The sequence below is a fragment of the Dufourea novaeangliae genome, unplaced genomic scaffold (assembly GCF_001272555.1).
Source record: "Dufourea novaeangliae isolate 0120121106 unplaced genomic scaffold, ASM127255v1 scaffold63, whole genome shotgun sequence".
Lineage (NCBI taxonomy): Eukaryota > Metazoa > Arthropoda > Insecta > Hymenoptera > Halictidae > Dufourea > Dufourea novaeangliae.
In genome coordinates, this window is record NW_015373939.1 from 467445 (window position 1) to 487948 (window position 20504).

Genomic DNA, 20504 nt, shown 5'->3' on the forward strand with positions numbered 1-20504 from the left:
GTTGTACTGCTATACTGTGTCAAATTAAATAAACAAATCTCTATATGTCTCTGGACACTGCCGCATCCAGGAAAATGATTTGCCTGGCGGCTGTATTGACAATGACATATAGTGTGTGACGCACACTTTTAAAATCAAGAAAATATTCATACAAGAGGGGAGATTGATCGGTATTCTCCATTTTAGCGCAGTTTTTAAATTATTTTAAAAGTAAATAATTAAGTCTGAATAAACGCAGACAAATATAATGAAAAATTCAACGGTTTGTGTTGTGCGTTGATGTGTCACTCAGGACTTCTTCTTTTATATGTGGAAATAATATATGCATACATTTCCACACGCTACTATAGATATCTCTTAAAAGCTAATATACATTTACAATAAACATCTCCTAAAGCTAGGGACCGCCCACCTTGCGGAATTCCATTTAACAAGGGTAGACCTTTCACCGCCCGCCGGTGACGCGATTCTTTCTTCTTGATGGTTAAGATCTATTGCTAAGAAGCAAAGTTGCGTAATCAGTCGATTGTACTCGCTTTGTGCCGTTTTAACTATGAAGATTCGCGATATGCCATCGGAGCCGGGATGACACTGAACAATTCTTCCTAATTCCCATTTATAGGGTGACGTTACCGGGTTTCAAAGTAAAACTATACGACCTCGTTGAGCGAGATTAGTAGCGACACGCCATTTCGGTCGCTGTTGTAATGTGTGAGGGTAATCGTTTGACCACGGTTCCCAGAACTTCGAAATTTAAACTTTCAAATAATTCGCGCAAAAGTTGCCATCTCGATAAGCGGGATTAGCGCATATCAAGTAAAGTAGCTGTCGGAACGGCAGTGAACGCCGAGCCGATTTGGAAGTGACTGGGTGTTACGGAATAGTCGTCAATATTATCAGACGCGGGGGCGATCGGGCGAGAGTTTAAACACGCTTCAATTTGACACAGTTCGGTGGTAAATTCTTCGTATATCAACGTATGATTTTCGATAACGCGCTTAATGTGATGTCTAGTACTGCGAATGCCTGCTTCCCAAAACCCGCCGAAATATGGGGCTGAGGATGGAATGAAAATCCACGAGATTCGATTGGTCGCGAGTTTATTAAGGACATCGGGATCACGAGTAACGGATTTAAACGACCGGTCTAGTTCCTTTTCGGCGCCTTGGAACGTTGTTCCATTGTCAAATAACATCATTGGAAAATAGGAGGGTTCCGTGGAGCAATGGGTAGAGTCAGGGATGGAAAAAGAACCGAACCGGTTCGTTTAGAACCGGTTTCTGTATTCAAGAACCGCTTCCATAACAGAACCGGTTCCATAAGAGAACCACTCTAAGAACCTCATGTCGGTTCTTTTGTGAGAACCGGTTCTGCCTTTAAATACCAATCTTAGAACCGGTACTGGAACCGGTACTAGAATCGGTATTAGAACCAGTACTGGAACCGGTACTAGAACCGGTATTAGAACCAGTTTTCCGGAGTTTCTGATTATTAATTATTAATTATTCTTGTAGGCGGCACGCTGCATGATTCCGGATTTGGAACCTTCCAGAATTTTCCGGAGCCCCTTGCCATGTGCTATGTATGTGCATCTCTCACGCACGCACGCATACATTCATTCTTGATTGTTTTTTGTTAATTACGCCAGCTGCCGCTGTATCGTGAATATTCTAGAATACGGAGTATTCTCGAACAATCTGACATACGTCACATGCACGCAGACACACATTCATTCTTGACTGTTTTTTGTTAATTACGCCAGCTGCGTCGTGCATATTCTAGAATACGGAGTATTCTCGAAAAATCTGACCTACGTCACATGCACGCGCACACACACGCGCACACACACGCGCATGCACATGTTTCCATTGACGTTGCCGCTTCAGCCACTGAGCGTATAAAGAACGCTTCCGACGAAAGAACCGGTTCTGAATTAAGGGTTCCGCTTCTATACTATAGAACCGTTACTCATAAAATGGAACCGGTTCTAGTACTGGAACCGTAAAGCCACTCGTAAAGTAGAACCGGTTCTAGTACCGGAACCGAACCGCTATCACATAAACGGTTCTTTTTCCATCCCTGGGTAGAGTCTCTGCTTTTGGCGCCGGGGGTAGTGAGTTGAAATCCCCCTTGGGCCCTCTCATTTTTTCAACGCTACTACATACCTTGTTATCGGGAGACCTCGACGAGAACAAAAACGATCAAAACACGCGAGAAACGCTGCGGTCGAATAGTCACTGACAAGTTCCAGATGAATCGCGCGGGTCATGTAGTATACAAATAGTGCGATGTACGCGTTTTTCGCTTTATGCCCGCGTCCGGCGGCGATGCGTACAAGAACGGGTCCAGCATAACCCACACCCCTATGAAGAAATGCGCGTTTAGCGCGTGTTACGCGTGCAGCGGAAAGATTTCCCATCAGCTCCGATACAAGAGTGGCTGTTTCGCGAGTACACGGAATACAATGATACAGTATCGCGCGAATGGTTGGTCGGGCGCGCAGGAGCCAAAATTCTTGGCGGAGTGTTGCGAGAGTATGTTGTGGTCCAGCATGCAAAGCACAGTTATGAATTGAGGAAATGAGGAATGTGACGCGAGCACAATCGGATGTTTAGCTGTTTCAGGCATTACCGAATTCTGCAAGCGTCCACTCACGCGAATCAATCCGGCGTTGTCAAAGTAAACGTTTAACGACAGAAGTGGACTCCCTCGCGGGAAAGGTTGTCGAGAGCGTAGACACTTCTTACTCGCGCATAAAGGTCGAGTATTCTGCCGCAAGCTCTGGATTTCCCTGAAGGCGATGTTCTTGTCGAAACCACATAATTTTCGCCGCGGGAAGGGACGAACCAATATCGATCGGTGGTCCTTGAACGAAAGGCAAACGAACACAATATTGTCCATTTGCGATACGAGTATGGTTGTTGACAAAGGGTTTGTCACAGTTTTGCTCTGCGGGAGTGAGATGTGTCTGCGACGGTACCTGTCCAACCTCCCAAAATCGACGAAGTTTGGTATCTAATATATCGGACGGAATACAACTAGAGTGTGAAGGTTGTGAGCAGCCGGAGGGACCACAGAGGGAATGGGACCAGAGAGGATCCAATCTAGAGTTGTATTTTGCGCGACTGGTTCGTGGGAGGCGCCTTTACGGACGCCATCCAACAACAATGATCCGTATATGTCAGCTCCAATAATCATTTCTATAGGATCTGAGCTGAAGGCATTCTCGTCCGCGAGATCGAGACCACGAATGTGTTCTAAATTAAAATTTCCGCTTGTGCGAGGCGGTAAATAATTTGAAAGCGTTTTGACGATTAACGCGGTAGTGGTATACTCTGTGCCCGTTCTTCTACGAGGCGTGATAGTGAGTGTTGTCGAATGCGTGCAATAAGTCTCCCTCTCACCGGTGATCAAAACGGAGACGCGAGATCGCGGTGTCCTTAGGCCTTGTGCAAGGTTTTCGGTTATCAAGGAAACAACGGATCCTTGATCGAGAAGAGCGCGGACGCGTATCGGATGATTGGAAAACGCATGCACAACGATTCAGGCGGTCGCTAAGATTACTCGTGACAGGAGCGCGGTCGTTTTCGAAACGGACAGAAAAACTACTTGCGTTGATGAATTATTCGAACGTGTACTGGCATGTTGTGATCACTTTCCGTCGCCGCGGTTGTATTGCTAAAGTGAAGCATGTAGTGATGTCGCTTACGACATTTTTCACACGTATAAACGCTTGGACAATCGCGGAGTTGATGCTTCAAGCTTGAACAGTTAATGCACAGTTTCCCTTGCTTCACGTATTCAAAGCGCTACGAAACAGGTTGATCGCGAAACACCGGACCGACTTACTGAGGCTGTGATTCGCTTTGCACAACGGGCAATTCGCAATACTGAACGTCATCGTATAAGAAATCACGGATCGCAGCCGCACGGACTTAATTTTCGAATTTTCGGCTGACTTTACTTTAGATGATTTAGGTGGAAGCGAAATTGTTTGTAACGAACGGGCGCAAGTCTCGAGGAAATCATCCAATTTCGAAAACCGGAGAAAAACGGTCGAACTGCCTAATTTCAGTTCCTATGCGCGACGCGGTTTGGTGAGGGCTGGCCACGGGATCGTTCGACCACTCACCGCGATCAGCCCCGCCCTTGCCCTCCCTCAAGCCCTTGAGGGAAGGCTCTTCTCTGGGGGAGGGGTGCATTGCTTCGCCCCCGGGACGGCTATATGCCGTTCCACCACCTCATACCTACAGCGTCGAGGGGTCGCCTCTCGACGTTGTCTCCTCGTGGGCCGTCCGCGAAAGGAGGTGGTACCCCCAGCACCACCGCCGCGGCGCGAGGGGTCATCGCGGTTGTGACCCCTATAAATCGCGCCCCCCGCAGGGCAAGCCCTAGGATAGCTAATTCTATCCTGAAAAGAATACGAAGTGATGGTTAAGATCTGCGATTACTACAAAGGTTCACGACAGAATGTTCGGCTAGCAGCGAAGTTTCTACTGGGTTTAGGTAAAAATTCGTTAGGATTTTCAGAGAACCGCCGGATTGGTTGCAAGAATATCGATCACCGAAAAATTATGGATAGATAATCGATAGTTCGAACAGAGTTGCGCAGATTCCGTAAACGCACGTGGTAACTCAGGGACGAAACCAGCAAATCGGCGTTGGTTCGCCCTGTCCTATTTCTTTATGACGAACGCGATTCTGACATTTTGATTCCGAAATAGACGAATATTTTTTAATATCCTATGTCAATGATACTGCTTGAATAGAAGTAATCGAAAAGCCTGTAAGATATTCGCAGACTCATATTCGCATTCAGGGGGTTAAACTATTTTACAAAGTTCGAGGTTTAAAAGTTGTTTAACTGTATAATTTGAAACCTGATGGAAATAAAGAATATTAAACACAAAAGTTTCCTGAATTTATGTAAAGGATAATATGCTACAGAAAAACTTCGAAAAATCGTAGATGGCGCTACTGTAGCTAATCTTGTCATATCTTTATGAATATATATTTTCTATTGACAAATTTCTAAATAAATATTTCGAAATAATTATGTTAAAATAATTTTCTCGCATTGAAACGTTACCAATTATAACTGTGGACTATGTTGACAACTATACAAACTGTCCTAATGTTTAGAAAATCTCTGGAAACAAGAACTGACACTTTTAGAATGTAACATCTTCGCTACATACAGAAATATGTAATGTATTGAGGTGGTGCCGTGGAGAAAGGAATCCGTACACAACGATAACTGTGCTAAAGTTTATTTACACACTACTCGCTAATATATACAAACAAATTCCAGAAGGAATTAATACTGTTAGTTTTCGAACAACAGTTAGAACTTGCCCTGTTGTTAAGGATAGCGAATGATTCAGCAAGTAACTTTACTCGGCGAGTGCTCGTGATTGAATGCCCTCGCCTGCACACACTGTCTTTTCGGGGGATGAAGAAACCCCATAAAAGAGAAAGTTCTCCTGACCACTTAAACGGAAATTTTCCTGTCGCACCGAAAATCTTTGCGCACAGCTGCAAACCATTTTATTACCCTCGAAGCCTTGAGCTCGAGGGCTAAAATGACCAGCAACCGTGCGCGGACGCTCCACAGCCAACTACCTGGCTGTGTACGCTAACAGTATCATATACCATCCGTAACGAATTATGTGGTTTGTATTCTCCAGTAATTTCTCGCATTTTCCGGCGCAAATAAAGAATTCTTAAATCATTTAAGATTTACAAAATGGCTGTAGAATAAAATTTCGTTCGATCGGGAACACGGTTCGATTAACGAAACGTGGTTCAAGTTTTCATTTCGGTCACCTGGCCTCTGTATTTTCAGGTTTTTACAAACAGCTTCCGGAGCCCATCTACGCGGATTCTTGTCGCAGATTACAGTATCGTCGGAGGAGCGACAGTATGAAGCGGAAGGTGCGGGAAAAGTTCCTCAATATCTGGTGAGTCCACAAAAAGTGCCCTCTTTACAGCTGGCCTGTGCTTTCTTTTACTTTCGAGCTTTGTGTCCAAATACCTTCTTTTTTACTTCATACACGGCCTGTAATTCCGCGTAGTTGATGGAAAACGCCCGGTACACGAATGTGTTGATTTTCTCGTGAAATGAACCAAACCGGTGAAATTTGAAGAAGAAGGAAGTTATGCGGTATACGAAACTGGGTATACACAGTTTACACACAGAATTGAATATTCGGAAATTTGAAGATATGTAAAGAATAATTTCTAATGATTGGTTTACTATAAGTTTTATCCCTGAGTTTGATATATCTGGTGAGACTTCAAAGTAATGGCCGTTTTAACGTCGGAAATCTTTAATAACAATGAACAATTGCTGCAGCATCTGATACTGGAAACAGTTCTACTTACATACTTTCTATAACTTTTTCTTTCCATATATTAGCAAAAATTGAATCCTCTGAGGATACTAAGAATAAAACCACAGCACCAACTTAAATACGACGGCCATTACTTGTATATACACCTAACTGAATTTTGTAATAACTTATTTACAAGAAAATAATATCACAAATACGAAAGTCTTTACAGCAAAGAAGAAGAAATTGATTGAAAATATTCTTCCAATATTCTTTGACAAAAATGTATATTTAATTAGAGGAAATCGTTAAAGAAACTGTAACAGACATCCGTATACACAGTTTTCATGAACAAACCCTTTTTTTTTTTGACGGGGAAAGGCTTGAATAGGTGCATGTGGGATTTCACCACGCTAAAAACCCCCCGGTGACCCTCTCGGGCGTGAGGGCTGGCCGCGGGATCGTTCGACCACTCACCGTGACCAGCCCCGCCATTGCCCTCCCTCTAGCCTTTGAGGGGGGGCTCTTCTATGGGGAAGGAGAGGGGAGCAATGCACCCTCGGCTGCATGGCGTCCCACCATCTCCTACCTATAGTGTCGAGGGGTCAGCTCTCGACGCTGTGTCCTCGTGGGCCTACCACGAAAGGTGGGTCATCGCGGGTATGATCCCTATGAATCGCGCCCCCCGCAGGGCAAAGGTATGAACACACCTTATAGTAATGTGGCAGCACTACCTCCTATGTTCACCTCTAGAGGTCTTCCAAGTTGTCACCTTTCCCGCAACTACCTGAAGCCTTCCTTGTTTCTATATATACGTCGTTAACCATAGACATATACAGGGTGTAACAAAAATGTTGGAGGACCTGGAAATGGGAGACTCGTAAGGTGATTTGAAACAAGTTTTTCCTTAGAAAAAATGTTATCGGAGTCTATGTTAACGAAATATTAACGAAAAACCCCGACCAATCAGAGCGCGAGTCTGCCTGCCGAGTTCCCGTGGTAACGTTGGTTATGCGCTGCGATTGGTAGCCAACATTACCGCGGAAACTGGTGGTTTTTCGTTCATATCTCGTTAATAAAGCCTCGGATAACATTTTTGCTAAGGAAAAACATGTTTCAATCACCTCTCGAGTCTTCCATTTCTGGGTCCTCTAATATTTTTGTTACACCCTGTATATAACACATACCCGAGTCGATTGAGACGATTTACGGAAAAAGGGCAGATACGCCTATATGCCATGCCCTTTTTCCATCAATGGCCCCAATTCCAATCTGTCGTAAGATTGCGTTCCATGTTGATTTAGTTCAATAAGCGGATAACCCCTTATTCCGCACAATACTAAATACTGGTCAACTTACATACGACGAATTACTGAACGACGCATTAATCTAATTGATGTCATACAAGGGGAACTGAGTGTTGCGTGTTTAGTTCCAAAGGGATATAAAACCAACTGTATGGTTATTTTTTTCATAATATAAAATTGTGAACTACTGCCTGGTTTTCTATCCTTTTTATCAGTGGAACAACAAGTAACCTAAATGTAATTTGATGTATCAAAAATAGTTGTAAAGTATGTACAATTTCTAGATTAGTAACACATTATTACGTTACATATTATGACGTTATGAATTTCCATTCTTCGCAACTTATTGATGATCTTGTCTTTTTGTTGTCATTTAGATTGATACTACCACTTTCAAATATAAATTATGTATGTCAAAACTGCTATTAATAAAGGTAAATTGAAGTGACTAATGAATTAAAATTGCTAAACTTCTTTGTAATTTATTATGAATGGTATAAAATCTTTTGAAGGTAATTGTAATACGTAACGTTTAATTTGTTTTACGATAATTTGCAATTTTGGTTATAAAAAGAATTTGACTTCCGCTTAAAATTAAGTAATACTGTGAGGTCTTGAAAAATACACATGATAAAAGCTGGAATACTGCAATATGTGATCCACTTTAAACCACATAATATTTAGCTGGATCAATCGAATATTACCGAAGTCATTGGTCTTTGAAACCTCAGTATACTACATATTATAACTATATTCATTATGCTCTATCTACTTATGTTCAGAAACAGGGACATTGAATCAAGAATATGATAACGTTAAAATTTACCTAAACCCTTCGCGCATAATTTTTCCACACAGTTTTTATGTTCTTCTGAAAAGTACTTAATTATACAAAGATTGAATTTATGACTACACTTTTATGGGTCTCAAGACCCATTAAATGTTTATTATGCTTGACCCATATTTATCGTTTCTGGAGAGCAGAACGAAAGTAAACTTTCAAATTTCAAATCAGAGCCCATGTACGTACCGAGGCGTAACTTAAAGAGATATTGTTTTCAAGTTGAAATATTTTAAAACTAGCTGATCCGAATATTATATTGTTGAAGGTCGTTAAGTATGTCTTTTCAGCTTCTATAAAAATAAAAGCAAAGAAATATCACTCATTTTAACCCACTTATAAAATACTTGATATATTGCTATAGCGAATGACCTATTCCGATTTCATTTCATGTGAATAAAATAATGTTTCTACTTTAATTAATTCTGAAAGATGTTTACACTTTTGTTTCACAATAATTACACTAACAAGGAATGTACGCAAAATAATATACACAGATTTTTCTGTAACTTTAAAATGTTGCCGTACCAAGTTGGTGCTACTTTTAGACTTTAAGGGAGAACCTAGTGATTAGTTTAGTGATTAGTGAACACGGGGTCACCCGGGGGAGGAGGTTTCGGGACCCCCTCCGAGACCACGAGCAGAGAGTTATAATGCCAGCCTTCACATGGACCCAAGGGTCCAAGGGTAGTTTTACCCGGGGTGTCTTAACAGTGAGGCTTTCCACGAGTCCCAACTTTTAAGGCCCGGGCTACATGAAGAGTCAAATGTACTTGTCAGGGGTTGGAAAGTCATTAGGACGGCCCATAACTACCTATGTTTATAAGCTATGGAGTCGAACGTCGGGGAATCACACATCTTTCATCTCCGGTTAGGTGAGTACCAGCTCACTCTTTCTTCTCCCACAGGCCGCACCTGTACAAATAGGGGTCACTTCGTCATATCATCATCATTGAGAGAGAGCTAGATCGCCTATTTCAACCCCCCTAACATGACCTGTCTGCGTCCCGAATATCTCAGGAACACCCCCTCCTCTGTTTACCTAGTTATAAACTACCACCTTCCGTCCCCAAGGATAAGGAAGGAGCACCGGTGCTCCAATAAAGTAGATGGGGAGGCCTTGCTAGCCGGCCTCTAGTAGGGATGTGGCCGGGTTCGCACGATCTCATCCCCTGGGAAGCGCAATGAACCATAAATGAATTCATCGCGACTGAATTTAGTCTCGCTACAGCTTGAGTATTGAGTTTAAGATAGTGAAAAACGATTAGAGTAGGTCACGTCCTCTGTTTATTACGGTGTATGTCTGTCTGTCCCCCACCCCCTTCCTTCCTATTAGCCTAGACGGCGATTTACCCCCGCCCTTGGAAAATTTGCAAGGAACGCGACGCTAAGTGTTGCCCCATCGGACTTCTCTGAAATTCCCTCTGGGAGCATAAATGTCAGATACATCAGGAGACACCACCGCGTTCTAGGTGTTTATGAAGGGAGAACCTATTGATTGCTGATTACTGATAGCTTTTCCTCTGGGGAATTGAGTGTCGATGCACTATCCTACCAATGGGGGCGAGCCGAAGAATGGTGTATCAGCCTACTCAAGCAGATATGGTGGTCTGCAGGGGCCCCTCCGGAGTTCAACTTATAACCTTCTTTTCCACCCGATCCAACTTTATTAGGCCCGGGCCACTTGGAGGCACGAGTGTACTAATTGTTTAAAGCTAAGCTGTCGAACGTCGGGGCAACCATATCCCTCATTCCCATATAGGTGAGTACCAGCTCATTCTTATCGCCCCACAAGCTGGGCTTGTTCTCTGGGGGTGTACATCGTCGTATTCCGCCGTCGAGAGAGAGAGCTATATCGCCTATCAGATGTTATCCCCCCTGATCAGATGTTACCTGCCTATGTCCCGAATATTTCAGGAGCCCCCCACCTATTTTGGCCCTTGCAAACTGCCACGCCCCGGCCCCGGGGCTGTTCAAGGGAGAACCTAGTTTAGTTTAGTTTGAACATAATCGGTCGGGAGAGGGGAGTTTCGATACTCCCCTCCAAGGCCCAACCTTGGCTTTGGCGCCGGTGGCTATCACATAGTCTCGCAATTGAGACTACCGTGGACATTACCCGAGGAGAATATTTCCCCCGACTTTCCAACCGCTCCAACTTTTTAAGGCCCGAGCCACATGAAGGAAGTGAAGTACTCATGCGGGGGCGGAGAGTCACGGGTTAACGAGTTATTTATAAAATAATTTTTAATACGTACTTACTATCTGGAAGCTATAGGTGCTCGAATTGATGTCCCTCAATTTCAATACAGCGATTATTTTGTAGATATCTCGTTAACTATTAGGTTTAGGATGTATGCAGGTCAACACATTATTACTCAGATTTTGTTACTATATCGATCTATGGTACAAAGAATAGGTTATTCCGTTAAAAAAAATGAAGGTGACCCTGAAATCTCTGAAATGCCTTCACCCACAAAGAAGCACATAGCTTATAAGACGTGCCCCTTGATGCCATTTAAGTTCCATGCCTCTAAACTTTCATAAAGTGTACCGTTAAGTCATTATTCGAGGTGATCAAGTTAGCTGAGATACCATGTATATATGTATTCGTGCTGACAATAAGTAAAAAGGGAATGTAATGTACTTACGGGTTAACCAAGTTCTATTGAATTGCACGCGTGCCCAGCAGAGTTTGGAATTCGATTATTTGGATAACTAAGCATTATACGAAAAAATTTAATTGCACGTTTTTAACTTGTTTTTGCATATAGAATAACCACCTGTCCGGTTGTGCAACTAATTCTACCCCACCCTGCATAGTCTAATAATTTTGTTGCACTGTAGTTAAAGATTCAGGAAAGACGCAAGACACGAAGAGTATCATAGGTGCAATGATGCAAAAAACAGTTCTGACTTTAGAGATATCTGAAAACGACGGCAATAACACGTTACGCAATAGTTCCTAAATCTTCACCAAATGTCGCGTTTCTTTCTGTCGGTCGGTGCATGAATACTAATATCGTTGATTGCATTTCAGCGACATGTCAGTGGCATCGACTGTTCGAGAGTGGCTTCGTTCGCCGGCGTTCGACGCGCGACAGTGGGAAGACGAAGAACTCCTACTGATGCTGCAGATGATGCTCGTCGAGCTAGACCTACCTCAAAAATTTAACATTCCTTTACCAATCCTAAGGAACTTCCTCTACGAAGTTTACAACAACTATAACGAAGTGCCATTTCATAACTTCAGGCACTGTTTCTGCGTGGCGCAAATGGTAGGTATACACTATGATACACCAAAGAACGTCGAGAAGCGTGGAAAATTATCTACCGACTGCGGATCTTGCATTCCCGTTTTGATTACGATGCGTTGTGTCTTCATGTGTAGATTTTATATACCCTTTCCGAGTAACTTATTAACGACATCTGAAATTAACATTTTTGAATATTGTTTGCATATTAAAGTATCAGTTGAACGTAACGCAATACCGTACCGCTCCTCTTGAAATTCGTTTTTGGGTTCGGGGTAATTTGTACTACCTTTTTGGAGGAACTAGTAATAAAGTGCAACATTATTCAGTAGTACTAGTAGTCAACATTATTGAGTTAGACTGATCGTTGATAACTTGTGCTGTTTACAGAGATGTGCAAATCATTAATCTCGAGCTATAAAAAAATAAGTACAGTAGACTCTAAATTTAATGCCATTTTCGGGGCTGTAGGAGAGTAAAATGGCATTAAATTTCGAGCCCCCTCCATGCTAAATTCTGTCCCATGGCGTCGGTCTCAACGCCTGCGCAAAAGCTAAATCGTGCTAGTGCGCCAGCGTACGTAACATGGTGGGAGAGCGAATGTATGTGCGCAAAAGTACGTGTGAAGGGGAAGTGACTCATGTGGCATTATTTTCAGTGGCATTAAAGTTGGAGTCTACTGTATGTAGTAATATTTGTGTAATCCCGTGATTTCGGGTACCCGCACACCCCTGCTAATCATACGTCTTAGAGGGATGAGTCTAATTTTATAACGAGATATGTTGTTAATTAAATAAATCTAATTTTATTTGATAGAGAAATTTATAATTATTAAGAGAAGAAATGTATAATTTGTCTTTGTCTCAACGAGAAATTTGCAAAATATGGAATAATTACAATGACACTAATAATATGCTACTAACTGCAAGTGAATAAATGGAATAATTAAATAAAGTGAGTTATATTATGAATTAATATATTCGCGATACACTATTACAACAGTATTTTCGTATTAAATTATCGTAATTGTTCTAAAAAATTTGCATTTTTACCATTCAGCTTCGTTTCAAAATAAAGCTACACTAAAATTTTTCATCGCAGTCTCATGTGATTCAATTCCTTGGAGGTTGATGTGTTAAAGAATTTATTGTTTTCTAAAATATTCAAACATTTACTGTAGTCTAAACAATATTGATAATTAGGTACACTAATAAGTAATCCACTATTTCTTTTTAACAAACTGTTAACACGGTTTAAATTCCAAACATCTTTGTCCTGTTCTCTTTTTTAAACATGGTGGCGAGTATCGAAGAACGTGACCGAGTACCATTGAAATGGCATAGGTTTCTTACAAATTAGGTATTGAATTTGACAAAAGATAGTGGATTACTTAGTTGTATACCTTAAAAATACTGTGGAACTATGTTAATCAATCCTGTGACATCGCAGATGTACGCGATAGCCTGGGCAGTTGATCTGCCGTCACGAATCGGTCACCTCGAGGTTTTTATACTCATCGTCTCCTGCATCTGCCACGACCTAGATCATCCGGGTTACAACAACATTTATCAAATAAACGCCCGTACCGAGTTGGCTCTACGATACAACGATATCTCGCCTCTGGAGAACCACCATTGCTCTGTGGCCTTTCGTTTATTAGAGGCACCTGAATGCAACATATTGGCCTCCTTGGATAACGCGACATATCGAATAGTACGCGAAGGTATCATCAGATGCATCCTCGCGACGGATATGGCCAGGCATAACGAGATACTCGGACAATTCACCGATGTCATCCCGGAATTCGATTACTCTAGCAAAGCCCATATCAATTTGGTAAGTCATCTTTTTGAACAATATGTATACATAGGGTGTTTGCTAGATACATTGAAATATTTAGAAAAATCTTAGGAGAGTTAAATTGGAATGCAGAACATTCGGAGACATTATGATCCATCTACTTTTGTTTTATACTAAGGACATCTTGAACTTCCAATTAGCCTCGCATTGTGGAGTACAACAACAATTGGTGTCGTAGTGAGACACTAATTAAGTTAGGGATGTAACATCAGCGTCAACCTTAACGCATACTACGTATAATTTTGTAAATTATGATTACAGATCAGATTATTTTCAATTCATTTAACAAATATATATTACACTGTTTGCTTAATCTTTTTCCTATAAATAGTACTACATATTGCGAACGACTTCATAAGTAGAATAATAAATGTATATGTTGTACATAAATGGTACTTGTATTTATTCCAGTAAAAAATAAAACCTGTAAAAACGATAAAAGCTGGGCAGGTTATACCAGTCTTTCTTCCTTAAATTGTTGTAACATAGTACATACTTTGTTTAGTAATTCAACCTTCGGTATGTTAGAAGTAAGACTATGTCTCCCTCTCCCTCTCTTTCTCCCTCTCCCTGTCCCCCTCTCCCCTCTCTCTCTCTCCTTTTAGGGGAGCCTTCACCCACGCGTCCAACCCGGCGTATCATCCAAGTTATATGAACAAAAAAATTTCAATTATAACCACATACTTCGATACCTTCCATACCTAAAAATCATAAATTACGATGTATAAGATTAAATTATGATTTGCTGTTTCAGTTATCAATGATCCTCATTAAAGTAGCGGATATTAGTAACGAGGCACGGCCAATGGAAGTCGCAGAGCCGTGGCTGGATAGGCTGCTGCAAGAGTTCTTTAAGCAAAGCGACGCCGAGAAACTTGAGGGACTTCCAGTAACACCGTTCATGGATCGTGACAAAGTAACCAAACCTTCATCCCAGGTTAGCTTTATTGGCCTGGTATTACTCCCTTTGTTTGAAGCCCTCGGGGAATTGCTACCAGAGTTGCAGGTATGTCTATTAATGTCTCTAGTCTTAACACTTTACGTGTCAAACCAAAAATGACTTCGATTCAAATGAACATCAATTCACTAACTATTAACATTAATTTTACTAACGTGTGACTAAAGTGTGACGTATGAAGTGCAACATGTAACAATGTGAACACTTTCACTGAATAATGTAGGAGATTTGATAGGACAAGGCGGTCTGTGGAGACGTTTCTCCCAGGCGCTTGAGTTTTTGGTAACCACCGCTAGGTGGCGAGTTTTCTCGCAAGCGATAATTACAGCCTTTGGCTACTTTAAGGGGCTCCGCCGAGGAGCAACCCAGGCGCCTGGGGTAGGGGTCGTCTACCGTCAGTCCCACTAACGAGTCTTGATAGACGATTCCCAAGACGAAACGCTGTATTTTTGATCCGCCTACAATAATTATAATAAATAAATATTAGGTCATATTGTACTGTTAGTAACAATCGCCAGTAACCAGAACGGCAAGTGTATTATGAGCCACCGATGGTCACGGAACATGTTTAAAAAAACACAAATGAACTCTTGACACCTACTTCTGATTTAATTTTTCCGACCTACAATTTCAAAAACATATTCGAACATCCTAATAGCAGTATAATTCTAGATTAATCGGAACGAGCTACTCGCTCCATGTGACTCAAGAACTACCTCCATCTCAGTTTTGAAGAATGAAAAACATATGGCGTAATAATGGTATACCGTGCCAAATTTAGGTTAACTTAAATACATTTTGACCGACACTTTCACCTAATTTTGTTAAGTGTTCAACAAATGCTCAAGGCTGCAAACACGAGTCTAGGTCATATTATATTTGCACTTGGTAACAATAGGTAATTTCATTTCTCAGATGACTGTTATCAACAAGGATTAGACTTAACGACAAACATTCATACTTTTTGTTGACTTTCATTTTGTTTCAATTTCTTCTGTTTCTCGTAATTGTACGTTCCATTAGTCACATTCTATTCATTTACTAAATTGTAGTTTGTAAGTATAGCAAACTGCAGTATTACTATTATCGTTATTGTAAACCTATAACATTCTAACGTGGCTAACAAAAGTAAAAAATAACTCTGTTCTAGAGTCTAATAGTCCAACCAGTAAGGGAAGCCCTAGAGTACTACCGCAGATTGAACGAAGCAGCGAAGGACGAACGTCACCATAGAAAGAGCGTGGCAGATTTGGGTGAATCGACGCCTACAGCTTCGACACCCGGTGGCATGGTTTCATCGACTGTAATGAAATCCACTTCTTCGCACAGCATGCGCTCGAAACATTCCACCGGCACGGTTCACTCGAGATCGCGATCCACCGAAGATGACATCACCGAGAACCTGACGACAGAGGACGCTGAGAATCTCGAGAGCTCCGATCCAGAGACAGCCACAGAGGTGGAGGTCAGCGAAAAGGCGTTGAAGTTCAAGATCTCCACGGAGGGCGGTCTAGCGGGTCCATCGACAGGTAGGAAAAGCTACCCGGGTAGCCGGAAGGGTAGTCGGGAGAAGTCTTCACTGGATTATCATAATCACGACCTGGCCAGGGCTGTCAGAGAGCACGAAAGAAGACGCAGTAAAGGAGAGAATCTTGGTAGTGACCTGAGCTCCCCGGTTAGCGCAAGATCAGCGGAGGGTACGAGGATCCTAGAGGAGCTGGAGAAGAACGAGATGGTTCTGCTGGACGTAAAACTTAGCGAAGGCAGACTCGTTGAAGGAAACGGTAACATTGTAGTCCAAACTCAACGCAACAACTTAAAAAGGACGAGTAGTTTTGTGGAAAATGATCAAAACGTCAGGTCTAGTCGTAAAGAAGTTCAAAGAGAAACCATGGCACTGCGATGTTGCTGTGATGACAAAACGGGATCTAGTAACCACAAGTCTATCTTTTCTCGATTAAGAAACTTCACGGATCGGCTGAACATTAGTTTCGATTCGAGAGAATCTCCTTCACCGAAACCGACCAAACACGTAATAAAGACGTTTAACAAGAGTTATTCGGTAAGCAACGCGTCCGTAGCGGCCACTTCCCTTAAACCTAATAATTCACTGTCGGTCTGCAAACGGTGCAACCTCGCGAAATCTGTGGCCAAAGAAACTAAGGCTATCGCGACCGTGGTTGAACTGTCATCGGTGGACAAGAGAGCGATGACATTGCCAAAGGTTAGAAAATCTACAGATTGTAAAAACAAGAGCTGGAGGACAGTGTTCGCCAAGGAAAAAAGATCGTCAACCTCATTGGAAACTTTACCAGGCGCAATAACTGAAGCGTCTCTTGCGAAACATCGGCGGAACTTCTCTAATCCCGAGGGCAAGTCACAGAGCCTGAGAGAAGTGAAGGAGCAGAAGAGCTTAGACATCGAATTCGGGGAGATCAACGTGCGCACGAAGCAACAGAAGCCGGAGATTATTGTCAAGACTGAACGTGGGTCCAGGGAGGCAATGCAAGAGGTCATGGGTAAGGCGGAGATAAGAAGGAGCTCGGCGAGCATGGAGAACATATCAAAGATGACGAAACAAACAGAAAGCGTGATGCTCGGATCGTTGGAGCCAAAGAAAGCCGAAGAACGTCCTCATGCCGGTAGCCTCGACTCGATGTTGTGCAAGGATTCGACCAAGTCCAGAAAGAAGCCAGCCTTCTCTTCCCCAGTGGCGACAAAGAAGTCGTCTCCGGGTCTTTTGTCACGATTCAAGTCCGGTATGAGCGTAGACAGCACGAAGAGCAACAGCAACAGCGATTTCTTGCACGACCAGAACTCACAGTCCCCCAGTGGTTGGATATCTTCCTTGACGGCGAGCTTTCGGCCGAAAAGACAGGTGTCAGAGGCTCCGTTGTCGTCACATTCTCCGCGTTCACCGAATCGGGAAGAGATCAAGTGATACGATCTGGTAGTCGAGGATTCTTCTGAGAAACAGTTGTCTGGCCTGCACAGGTGGCTGGCCGAGAATTTCTTTTGTTGTAGCGGTTAAACGTTTCATTCGTCAGTCTTCGATAAGCTACTGTTTCTTGTGTGTTAGTCGAAGATGGTCGATAAACGAAGAAGGCAGACGGAGCCAAAGAGAGACCGAAGAGTCACTGAGAGACAAGATATCCGGGAAGGGAACAGTGATCTTAGAGGGTTTGTGGCCTTCTGGCATTATTCTGAACAGGAATCGACTGCGTTTAGACGATTTCTGTTACTTCAGGAATTGTAATTTGGCTAGATCCCGCGCGGTAGACGTTCTTCATAATGAGCTCAGGTGAGGTTTAGGAATTGCTTCTCGGTTTTCGAGGTGAGTGCGATCCCACTACCGATCGACCGAGCCCGTCAAAGACTACGAACCGTGACAATCCTGTGTCGAATAAAATTTGCATTCCGATAAGAAACACGTCCTTCCGGCCGATTTCGCCACTAATTCTCCCGCATTACCGATCCAGTTATCTATTTACGTCAAACTGGAGAACAATTGACCGCTTTGCGTGTACTCGCTGTCGAATAGACACCTTTTAGACGAGCACAGACGAAATATTCGCGCAAAGTGCCAGACTGCTCTGCCACGTCGAGGATGGCCTGTAAAATAATAGTAACAGAGAGAAAGTGAATGCGTGCTTATGTGTATGTATGTGAATGTGAGAAAGAGCGAGCGAAGGGCGACAGGGGAAGAGGGGGAGGGGGGGAGTGGGAAAGGGGAGAGAGGGAGAGGGGGGCTAAAACATTATAATCGAGGATCAAACACAATTGAAAACATGTCATAGTATGTGCGTATAGTAAGTCGATTAGCTGTTTCCAAATGTAGCCAGAGAATGGGTGAGTCTAATTAACGTTCGTATCAAAGCCAAACTGTCGAACAGATGGCAAATACCAAATATATATATATATTGCTCCTAACTATCGATCTCCGTTCTGAAAACATAGATGGAAAATGGAAGGGGCGGGGAACAAGAAATTGTGTGCGATTAGCTTTGGACATTACGGATAGACAGTGATGCAAAGGCAAAATATAGGGAGGCAGAATAGTGGAACAATGATAAAGAAAAAATGCACTTGGTTTGAGGGATATCGAGAGAACAAAAATGAATCGCGGCATATAAACTATTTTATTTATTGTCCAATTAAAAGAATAGCCTAATCATTAATGTTGTTTGTTATTATACATATATACATATATATATGTGTATATATATATATATATATATATATATGTATATGTATATATATATATGTGTAAGTTTATAAATATATAAATATGCAAGGAAAGAAATCATATAAAGAATCGGAACTATACAATATAAGAGAGTAAGCGTGTAGGTAGGTAGACAATGGAACGGATTTAGACGTACACCAGGTGTCGAATTGCAAATGAGCGTCTAAAACAAAATATAAGGACGAAAGTAACGGACAAAAGTAAGAAAAACATTTCTTCATGTACCGTGAATGCCGCGAACAAAGAGACAAAAACAAATTAAATTTAAACGGTGTTTAGGGAATTAAACGAATGCTGTTTATTTGTGACGAAATGTGTCCCTCCTAACTAACAAATAATAGTAACTCATGTAACACGAGTTGATACTTACATGTTATTCTTGAGGGGGTATTCTCATTCATAGAGACAAACAAATCTAAATTTTTGAAATAGATCATTTCATAGTTTTATTTTTGAAAAATATACCCTCAATTTTACACTAGAATTTCGGAAAATAATGAATTTACAAAAATTGAACCTACATAAGAAACACTTTGTACGTGTTTCTTTAACCTTTCTAAGCTTATTTCCATAATATTTTAATGAAGAATCCATCGATAAAAAATAAGTATCTTAATTAAGTACAATAATTACTTACCTAACAACTTTTTAAAAAACCAAACATTTATCGAAACTTGAGTTATCGTTTTACCTACTTTAATTTCGCACGCTGTACTCTAGTATGATAATAGCTAACGTAATATCAATTGCGATTTAATTAAATTTTTGAATCTGACGTGTCAGAAATAGTGCCAATATTTGCTAACATGGATACATAGTTTTCTATATGCTGCAGTAAATAGCCAATTATTATTCAATTACATCAGAAAAATTTATTTGTACGTTCTTAAGATATCAACAAACACAATTCCAAAAATCACACAAAATTTAATAATCCGTATAAAATGCCCCCTTAAGTTTATACTTGCAACATTCTCCAAAGAAAGATAATTTACCGTTAGTCCGTTCGTCTCTTATTCGCCACTAAATTTTTAATGGATCGACAAATCTACTCCAAGTCCGTGTCTCGGTGCAACATATCGCAAAAGTAACCGAGAAAAGACAGACGTGCACAGCCTAACATAATCTCCGTCGTGGAGAATGGAACTCCCGAGATCAGTTCGTTTCCACAGCGCGTCATTACGCATGTGTTTTCTTAGCCCTGACACAATTAGTTCTCTGATGGCGTCTCGCTTTTTTTTTTCATTTTTAGATGTTTATATTTTTATACTCCCACCAGTGTGTCTGTACGGCGATTAAAAACCGCATGTATTGTTGAACTCTAGTCTTACGTTATTATTTTCAATACCCAAAACGAGTTTTGGGCATTCTTCGTTTTCTATGACAATCGTAGTGCGGATAAAAGAAACCTGCAGGTGCCGCGGTCCAAGCGACCCTACTGCATTCTGCGTAACATTTGTTCGATTTTTCCCTTCTAGTCCACGGGAAGAGATACGTTTAAATTAAAAAACGCGACGTGTGTAAACGATTTAAATTTTTAAAATACAGAGTTCGGAACTCTATTAGAGGAATTTTAATAGTTTTAGTAATGAAACACAATTGTTGGGAGCAAAATGAATTAGAAGATGAAAATTATTATGAATATCGGATAATTTTCTTTCTCGAAGTCATATGTCACGAAATTTAATGTACATTACTATATTGTAAAA

At 41.6% G+C, this 20504-nt stretch overlaps 1 protein-coding gene across 1 annotated transcript in view; it reads left to right on the forward strand.

Moving 5' to 3' along the window:
• The window catches only part of LOC107185630, a 57995-nt gene extending 40505 nt beyond the window's left edge, over nucleotides 1–17490 (forward strand). Inside the window, exons 4-8 of the mRNA XM_015573360.1 lie at nucleotides 5846–5960; nucleotides 11518–11755; nucleotides 13181–13567; nucleotides 14346–14597; nucleotides 15700–17490. Of these exons, the coding sequence (XP_015428846.1) occupies nucleotides 5846–5960; nucleotides 11518–11755; nucleotides 13181–13567; nucleotides 14346–14597; nucleotides 15700–17490 (2783 nt within the window). The remainder of the gene's footprint in view (nucleotides 1–5845; nucleotides 5961–11517; nucleotides 11756–13180; nucleotides 13568–14345; nucleotides 14598–15699) is intronic.
• Nucleotides 17491–20504: the final 3014 nt, after the last annotated feature.